This window comes from Lepidothrix coronata, unplaced genomic scaffold (assembly GCF_001604755.1).
Source record: "Lepidothrix coronata isolate B3197 unplaced genomic scaffold, Lepidothrix_coronata-1.0 Scaffold78, whole genome shotgun sequence".
In the NCBI taxonomy this organism is placed as follows: domain Eukaryota; kingdom Metazoa; phylum Chordata; class Aves; order Passeriformes; family Pipridae; genus Lepidothrix; species Lepidothrix coronata.
This window is the reverse complement of record NW_016690258.1, coordinates 2,464,977-2,474,023: the sequence shown is the minus strand read 5'-3', so window position 1 is coordinate 2,474,023 and position 9,047 is coordinate 2,464,977. Positions and strand designations below refer to the sequence as shown.

The following is a 9,047-nucleotide window of genomic DNA, read 5'->3' as shown; positions in this document are numbered from 1 at the left end:
AGTACTTACAATCCTATTTAATGAGCACAGCTCCTTTAATAGAGGACACTTGGGGTAACATGCGCTAATTAAGTCTGTAATAACTAAAAGTATGATTAAAGGTTTTGAACTGGCCAATCATTCCCAGCAGTGCCATAATTAGAGACGTGGCAGCTCATCAGAGCACAAATTCAAGGGGGCTTGATCCCCCAATGGTGCACACAGGTCTTGATCCTGCCTTGGATCATCCTTTTTACTTGATATTCTGCACTGGTTTGCAGTGATTTATAAACCACCCTGAATATGTTACACTCAGCCCTGTAAACTGAACACTCTTCCACAGTTTTATTTTAATAGTTTGTCTTACAGGTCTTGTATTTCACCTAGGCATTAAGCACAGCTTCTCTTATCCCCACCTGTCTGAGTGCTCATCCCATGTGGTCCCACCAGCAGCTGAGAAAGACTCCCAGGGAGCTCCAACAACAATTGCAGCAGGATACTGAAAGAACTTGGAAAAGGTAGATGAAACCATAAAATAAACCCTTTTGTTTCTTCCTATGAAGGAAGGCTCAGAAATGAGTGGAAAAGATCAAGAGTTTTCGTAATCTAATGGCCAACATAAGGGCACCTGGCAGCCTGTTTCTCTCTGCCTTCTGCAATGCAATGGAGGCAAACACACCTCTGGGACTCAGTTCTGTCTTTCACTGAGCTCAACTCTTTGCACTATCAGGAAAGTCAGGATTTCCCTCTGCTGTCGGCTGCGATTAGCTGGCCACAGTGTTGTACAAGTAAAGACTGCAGCTCACTGCAGTGGAAGGAATTTAAAAAAACAACAGTTTAAAAAGTCAGAAGTTTGCCTATCAAGGAGGATTTTGAGCAGACTTTTGTACTCCAGCTGCAAAATGCCAGTAAAAGAATATTGCTATTTTTCATCTATTTTTCTCTATTTTTGTAATAGAAAGAACTTGTTCACAGGTATCTGAACCTGAGGCAGAGAAGCAATTGCTCTGCGAGCAATCACTGAATGACTGAAAAAAATGTCCAGGTCTCTCTCCCATGTACTGGTCCTGGGGCTTTTGGTCTCTGGGCTATCTTTTCCAGTCTGGGTTACTTTAGACAATTCACTTGTGCCTCTCATTGTAAAATAAAAGCAATGCCATAAAGATATGTCCTATTGCTGGTTACCTGGAGAAGAGCCCGACCCCCACCTGCCTACACCCTCCTAATAGGGAGTTGTAGAGAGTGATGAGGTCTCCCCTGAGCCTCCTCCTCTCGAGGATAAAGACCCCCAGCTCCCTCAGCCACTCCTCATAGGACTTGTGCTCCAGACTCTTCACCAGCCTCGTTGCCCTTCTCTGGACACGCTCCAGCCCCTCAACATCCTTCCTAAACTGAGGGGCCCAGAACTGGACACAGCACTCGAGGTGTTTGAAAGCAAACACAGATAAAGACGAACGGCGTTCAGTGACCCTGCCGTGAGGAACATTGCCCGTGTGTGCCTGTATTGCCCGAGCGTGGCTGAACGAGAGGATAAACTGCAGCGCACAGGAACATCGGGACCCGCCTCCCTCCCCTGGGCAGGCAGCGGCCATGGCGGGGGACATGTTGGTGTGGGGACCGTGTTGTTGCGGACTGTGCTGTTAAGGGGAGCAGTGTCCCCAGGGGCTGGGGTCCGCCGCATCGCTGGGTGTTGCGGGGTGTCCCGGTGCGGGAGCGAGGCCGCAGCGGGGTGGACACAGAGCGGCAGCGCGTTGCAGGGAGCGGGGAGACTGCGCGGCGGAACCACTGCCGGGCGGAACCACCGTGCGCGGGGTTCCGGCGCGGCGCCTTTTCCCGGCAGCCCCCGCGGTGCTCCCTCTCTTCCGGCCCGGCGGCGGCGAAGTGGCTCTGGTGAGGGCGGGCCCGACACTGGGACATCGGCACCATCCGGACCCATCCGGGCCCCGGGAGGGGCCGGGCCGGGCTGGAGGGTGTCGGAGAGGGGCGATAAGCGGGGCTTGGGCTTGGGCTGGGCGGGCGCTGGGCAGGAGCTTCTCCCCTGCTGGCCCCCTCGGCTGAGTCGTTTGTGTTTCTCCCGCAGGTGCGACCATGGCCAAGTCCAAGAACCACACCACGCACAACCAGTGTGAGCGGGGCTGAGGGGCTGCGGGGAGGGGCGGCGTGGGCCGAGGGGCTTTGACCCGCTGCTGTGACCTGTGGTTGTGGCAGCGCAGGCTGCCGGGGGGCTTTGCAGCGAGGCGAGGTGGTGGCGTGCGGGAGTAGAGTAGTGTGTTTGTTGTAAAGAGCTTGGTGAGAGTCAGGGCTTGTTTGGGCTAAATATAGAACTAATACGTAACCAGGAAAAAGGCAAGTTTCATGTTTGCAAGTTTCATGTTTGAGACACTCTCTTTTCTCAGACAGCAAGCAACAGGACAAGAGGGCACAGTCTTAAGCTGCACCAGGGCAGGTTTAGGTTGGACATCAGGAAGAAGTTCTCCATAGAAAGGGTGATTTAATATTGGAATGGGCTGCACAGGGAGGTGGTGAAGTCACTGTCCCTGGAGGTGTTTAAGGAAAGACTGGATGTGGCACTGAGTGCCATGATCTGGTTGACAATGTGATGTTTGGTGATAGATTGGACTTGATGACCTCAGAGGTGTTTTCCAACCTCATTAATCCTGTGATGATCATCACTGAGTATGGAGAGGGAATCTTTTACAAGAATGTACAGTGACAGGACAAGGGGGAATGGCTTCACACTGACAGAGAGCAGATTTAGTTTGGATGTTAGGAAGGAATTCTTCCCTGTGAGGGTGGTGAGGCCCTGGCACAGGTTGCCCAGAGAAGCTGTGGCTGCCCCATCCATCCCTGCAAGTGTCCAAGGCCAGGTTGGATGGTGCTTGGAGCAACCTGGGCTAGTGGAAGGTGTCCCTGCCCATGGCAGGGGGAATGAGGTGATCTAATGGTCGCTTCCTGGTTCTGGGATTCCATAATGCTACTGGATGGTGTTCAGACTGTGATACTGTGCCATCCAAAGATGAGCACGTTGATAAAATAGTTCTTTTTTGGAGTCTTCTCATCAGTGCTGTAACTTAGCAAAGGCCACAACTAGGTCCTGCTTGGTCCTGTACAGTTGAGAGTGACACTGACTCTCAGCTTTTAATGACTGAGGGCTTTTACTGTGCTGGTGGTGCTACCACTGGTGGGTTATTATGGAATGAGGAGCCTGAAATCTTAAGACTGGAAAACCCTGCAGTGCCAAGAGCTCTGTGTAGAGAACAGAGAATAGAGGTGTGCTCTTAAAATTCAAGATTCCTTGGGACAAGAAAAGGTTTGAAAATTTTCTATTCCACATTGTGTTGATAGTCAGGTACACTTGAAAGGAAGCTCTTGCAGCTGCTTAATAATAGCAGAAATTGTCATTTAAATATTTTTCTTATTTTCCACACAGCCCGCAAGTGGCACAGAAATGGCATCAAGAAACCCAGGTCCCATCGATATGAATCTCTCAAAGGGGTGAGTATTTCCATTGGTATTCCCAGGCTGTTGAACCACTGAGGTTTAACCATGAAAAACCCCGGTATTTGTATTATTTCGTTTCTGTTATATCTTCTGCTTACGTTATGTGCAGCTGTGATATTTCCAGCCCACACGAAGTCTGCCCTTCTGTGTCTATGAAACTGCATTTAAGTTATTGGCCAGTTTTGTCTGTGTCCTGCTCTGGTGGGCATCACTGACTGCTGCTTCCAGTGAAACAAACACCTGTCAGCTGGATGGTTCCTCTCTCTTTTGAGTCCTGCTGTGTCTCTTTGTATCCTTCAATATTGTTCTAATCCAGAGAATTTTCACTCACAAAATGAGAAGAATTGGCATTTCTGGGCAGAACACATGAAAGTGAAAACATATTGGGTTTTTTTGGTGAGATTTTCCAAGTGATAGAACAGGATGTTTTTCCGCACTTGAAAGTTAAAACAGGACATCTTGGATTTGGGCAGGGCTGTGACTCCGTTTGGCTCGTAGGTGTGATGATAAGGTTTTTGGATGTGATGTAAAAGCATCTGCAAAGCTCAGTGAGGGTTCAGTCCTGCCCCCTCCAAACAGTCCAGCAGTCCCCTCACACTGTGCATGGGTTAAGAGGACAAAATCCTGATGCTCCTCTGTGCTGGTTAAAATTCTTTTTAAGGAGAAATAGCAAATGTTTCTCAGTGCAGCAGTAGCTGATAGTTCTGAGCATTGGTCCCAGCCATGACAGGATGGGCCAGCCAGTAGCTGACAAAAACAGGTGCTGCTCTTCTCTCTACTGGGTTTTTTGCCTTTAATGTAAAAAGGAAAGACCTGAGGAAGCAGCATTGGTCTCTGCCCAAGGATTACATGTGTATGTGCTCAGCTGCCAAGGTTGGTGTGTGGTACTCCAGATCCAGAATGTCTCGTGACATGGAAATGAAGTTTGCCTTGTTTACAGCTTTACTTGTCCTTTCTGTGGGTTTATTGCTGGAATATTGGATTTTTTTATGTGTATGGCAATTAAGGAAAATAGCTATTAAAGGGTGGTTACAGGTGGCTAGAACAATTTTATCGAAAAATCAGGGAAAAAAATCTGAATTAGTCACAGCCAGCATTTGGGAATAATTAAAACAAACTGAAGATATGTATGTTTTTACGGGTTCCTTCTACAACATGGCTTATTTTCCCCTGTTTTTTATAGGTTGATCCCAAGTTTCTGAGGAACATGAGATTTGCAAAGAAACACAACAAGAAGGGGTTGAAGAAGATGCAGGCCAACAATGCCAAGCAGGCAGCTCAGCAGGCTGCTCAGCAGAAAAAGGACTAATGGGATTTAATGAAAAGAACCAATTTTCCTATTAGCATGTGTGTTACAGCATTTTTTTAAATAAAATTGTATGTAACAAAATCTTCATCTTCTGAATTTGAGGGCCCTCCAGAAGCCTGAGTTGGTTTGTATTTTAGGTGCCAGTTGCACATTGAGCGTGTGAGTAGTGACCAGTGTGTGTTTTGGTTCTCTGGCAGATCAAGCCAGTCAGAACTCTGGTGAGGTTTTGTGTTAAAACCCCTCTGTTATCCCCTGGAGAAGGGTTTTTTGTTTGTTGCCAGCCACCACACAAGGGAAGTGAAACACCTGCCCCCTCCCCAGTGCTGTTCTTCTGTAATTGGTGGTACATATCATGAGCATTTAGTAGTTCAAAGTCTCCTTTCAAGTAGTGAAATGGTTATTGATTGATGCTCTCAAATTTAGACAAGAAATAACTTGTTTCTTTCCATCCAAATTTGAGCCAGTGTTGCCTGTACTCTTGGGTGACAGTATTCAATACAGGTAAAATTCGCTTTCTCGTGTACCATGATTTTTGTGATAGTTGATGAGTTTTCCAGGGGCTGTTACTTACCCACACAGCAAAGCAGTGGACAAGGTGGTTACAGCTGTGGGAATCCTGAAAAATAGAGTAAGGAGTGCTGGCTATGAGACCACAGCAATTAGTTTCAGAGTTGGTCTCTGTTGTATTGTAAGGTACTTGAAAGTATTTAAGTGTTAAAGGAGCTACCGATGGGAATGTGCAAGGTTTTAGAAATACATAAAGATATGCATTTTATCATAGTTTCTGTATTTTAGGGAATATCTTTTATTCCAGTAACAGAAGTACCTAATCTGATGTGTCGGTGAGATGAGGGGAAATCACATTCAAAAGGCCGGGAGGTTTTGCAGCCGGGTTTTGTTCTGCTGTCCTTCTCTACACCAGGAGAGGGCTTCACTCTCCGAGTCTCCCTTACCAGCAAAGCTGGCTCAAGACGTGGACCACCTGTTAAAATGCGCCCAGCTCTTCCTGAAATTGCAGTTCCAGCGCTTGTCCACCCGGTGGCGTAAATCCATGGATCCACCCGAGGGCTGGAAGTTTACACGTAGCTTCTCACTGCAGTAGAGCAGCAAAGCACCTGCTGGATAAAAAACATTATTTCAACTGAAACATCCAATTAATGTCGTTGATTTTTTTGAATAGGTGAGCCAATTAGCAAAATTCAACGCTACTTTGAAGCAAGGCAAATATTTTATTTTTTTTCTGGCTTGAGTTCAAAAGCCCTTTCCCAGTTCCTACTTTTTAATAGGTTTTGACTGACAAGAAATACCACCCTAAACCAAGCAATATAAAGAGATTTGCTGCCTTAAACCTCACAGGTTGAGGGGTTTGTGAAGTCAGTGTTGTCTGCAGCCCTCAGCTGTCTGGCTCCTGCAGTGTGCAGCTCCTGGACTGTTATGGAGATTGGTGTTAATTGTCGTGTGGGTCCGGAGGGGTTTGGTGCTGCAGAGAGTGTGCAGTCACTGTACTAAAGTGACAAAAGGTTGTTTGGTCCCTACTGCCCTCAGGTACACCAGAAGGACAACTGACAAGAGATTCTTCATGGTTTTAATCCTCCCTTTGGCAGGTGGTAGATCACCCAGAGACAGATGCACAGTGCTTAAATCTGCTGGCTCTCGAGCTGCGTGGCTGGTGCCTGCCCTGCCTGAGCCAGTTTGTCTCCAAAGGTAGGACTGTGTGGCTGTGGTTTGGGTTAGTGTGCACATCTGGCAGCCTCAGCCCTTGCCCAGAGCTGCCCAGCAGCAGCCTTGCCTGGCTGGCAGAGATGTCCCCTTGGGTTGTCGCTGGTGTTGAAGAAAATAGAGTGGTCCAGCTGTGTGAGTGAAGGTCAGTCTGCTGCAGGTGTGTGTTGTTACAAGAGCAAAAGAAAAAGCCTCTGAGCAGAGGAGTTAGTGTTTGTCAATTTAGACCTTCACCTGTGTGTCTGCAGCTCTCCTACATGGTTTAAGTTCTGCATTTTAAATCTCTAGCACTAAGACTTTTCCATATAAGAAGGAAGATTTCATCTCATCCCCCTTGGTGTCTTCCCCTGAGGGCTTGTATTGTGGGAGTAGCTCACCCACAGGATGCAGTTTGAGGGAAGAGAGAGAGGCGAGGGTCAGGCTGAGAAGAGGATGTTGGCATGTTAATGAGAAGCAGCGGGCAAGATTTGGGCTTCCTGTGGCTCCAGGCAGCAACCCCAGGCCTGCCTTCAGAAGCAGCCTTTTCATGTCGCTGCCCTTCATGCTGCCCTTCAGTGGGACAGCTTCCCAAATATGGGCTTGCTGACTTTCTGACCAAAATAGCGGCTGCGTGACAAAATGCAGCACAGAGGAACGTAACCCTAATCCAGGCATCATTGTGTAGCAGGAGACAGGAATTTTGTGAACTTCCACAGCAGGTCGGTGTCAGGTTTGTTGTTGTCTGCTCCCTGCACACATGGTGGTCCCACGGGACAGTACCCTGACATCAGCTGACCACCTATTGGACTTTCTAACCCTGTGACAGCTCAATTCATGGCTTCCCTCCTTGTCATACAGGTTGCCCGAGCCCAGAAGGAAAACCTGCGAAGGGGAGTCTGTGCTGACATTGCCTTGTGATGAGTCTTCCTCCTTTTTTTCTTGCATTGTGAAATCATTTAAGTTCTGTTGGTGAAGTGAGGCTGGAGGTCCGTTTTAGGAGCATTACATATACAGAGCCCAGGAGGGGGAACTGGCAGCTGTGGCCCACTTGATACTATTCCCATTATGCAGAGCTGTGTCATCTTTGACATTTAAAAACTTCGAAACTCTCGTGATTAAGTGCTTGGTATCCTGCAGGAAACCAAAGAGCTTGAGAGCATCTCAATGCTTAATGACTCTTAGACATCTCGTGCTTGCTGCTGCTGTACGTCATCCTTGCTGCAGATGATTTCTCCCCTGTGCAATTAAGAGGACTCATATCAAGTTTCCAGTTTGGCTCCTTTCTTTGCTTCGATTTGAAAAAACAAAAGAGCAAAGGGCACGTAACCAAATACTGAATCAGCTCGTTTGGCAAAAGTAGAGCCATCACGGTGAAAGCCAAGAGCACAGAACTGGGGAGGAGAAATAAAAGCCCTGTGAAATGCTCTGATGGGGGACAGCTTTCCCTGGCAACGTTGATGTTCACCATGAAAATGAAAAGTAGGGCTGGATACATGTCCCCCTTTATCGCCTTTCGATAGTGTAGTCAAGGAAAAGCAGCAACAGAACATGAGTTCTGCTTTGCCCAGGTTTCAAGGCTGTTGCAGGTGTTCCTACACCACAGTGGTTTTGGCATGGTGGAGTGTTTATCCCATGTACCTTAGCTCATGTTACATTGCCACTGCCCTGGTGACAGATTTATGGCTGTAAGCAAGATGCAGAGGTTTCATTAGGGCAGTGTGTACAAAATTTCCTCAGATCTTGCTGCAGTCACTTGGTTCATATAGCAGTTTTATTGAGGGTTGAAGAGAGGCTTCAAATATGGTGATAAAGCTGAAAACCTGGGCAGAAATTAAATCTGCTGCCAGTAAAGGCAAGCAGATCAAATGGCCTGGGAACTGTGGCTCTGTCCAGTTGCACAGATACATGGACTAGTCAGGGTGGTTGTCATTCATTGTTAGCACATCCCCCTCTGTGGGCGCTTCAACCAGGCCAGTCCTCTTCTGATGACTGTTTTTTCAGCCAGCTCACCCACTCACCGGCCTGTCATGTCATGTTACATTCCTCGTGCAGTTGTTCCCGTGTTTTAGCCAACAGTGAAATCCACCCACAGCTCCTCACCCTGCAGCATTTGCTATCTGGCTCTGGGAGGACAGTCAGTGTGTTAAGGCAGACCGGCCTGGCAGCAGTTTTCGTGGCTCCCCGCAGAGCATGGTGACCTGCTGGCACCTCTGCTCTAAGGACTGAAAAATCCTAAATACTCCCAGTGTTTCTGCTCTTCTAGCGACAAATTTCAGCTGCTACAAGACCTTTGTCCTCTCTCCCCAGCCACAGCCTTCTCTATTTTACTCTCAGAAAAGAGTAAAGGCAGCCAGTGAGGCCGTGGTGTGCTGCTACCTGTGCCATTGAGCCAAGAGGGGAGAGACAACACACAGAGGCAGGTGGCTCTTTCCAGTCATCCTTTTCCCTGGGTCACAGCACAGTCCAAGCCACCAAGCTGACTGAAGGAAAGGGGTTAACCTTATTTCTTCTCTTCACTCTTCAGGGATCCAAACCCTCTCAGTAAGCAGTAGAGAGTATC

The 9,047-nt window shown here is 47.9% G+C and overlaps 1 protein-coding gene across 1 annotated transcript; it reads left to right on the top strand.

The window, feature by feature from the left end:
- The first annotated feature begins 1,786 nt into the window (after positions 1 to 1,786).
- RPL29 (ribosomal protein L29) lies at positions 1,787 to 4,885 on the top strand. The gene is made up of 4 exons (XM_017820016.1): positions 1,787 to 1,869; positions 2,060 to 2,104; positions 3,410 to 3,474; positions 4,664 to 4,885. Exons 2-4 carry the CDS (start codon positions 2,068 to 2,070, stop codon positions 4,787 to 4,789), a joined length of 228 nt encoding a protein of 75 aa, XP_017675505.1. The 5' UTR covers positions 1,787 to 1,869; positions 2,060 to 2,067; the 3' UTR covers positions 4,790 to 4,885.
- Positions 4,886 to 9,047: the final 4,162 nt, after the last annotated feature.

Coding starts and splice junctions, on each gene's coding strand:
- RPL29 (XM_017820016.1), top strand. CDS start 2,068: ATGGCCAAGTCCAAGAACCACACCACGCACAACCAGT. Junction 2,105..3,409: donor CCACACCACGCACAACCAGT/GTGAGCGGGGCT, acceptor TTTTCCACACAG/CCCGCAAGTGGCACAGAAAT. Junction 3,475..4,663: donor GATATGAATCTCTCAAAGGG/GTGAGTATTTCC, acceptor TGTTTTTTATAG/GTTGATCCCAAGTTTCTGAG.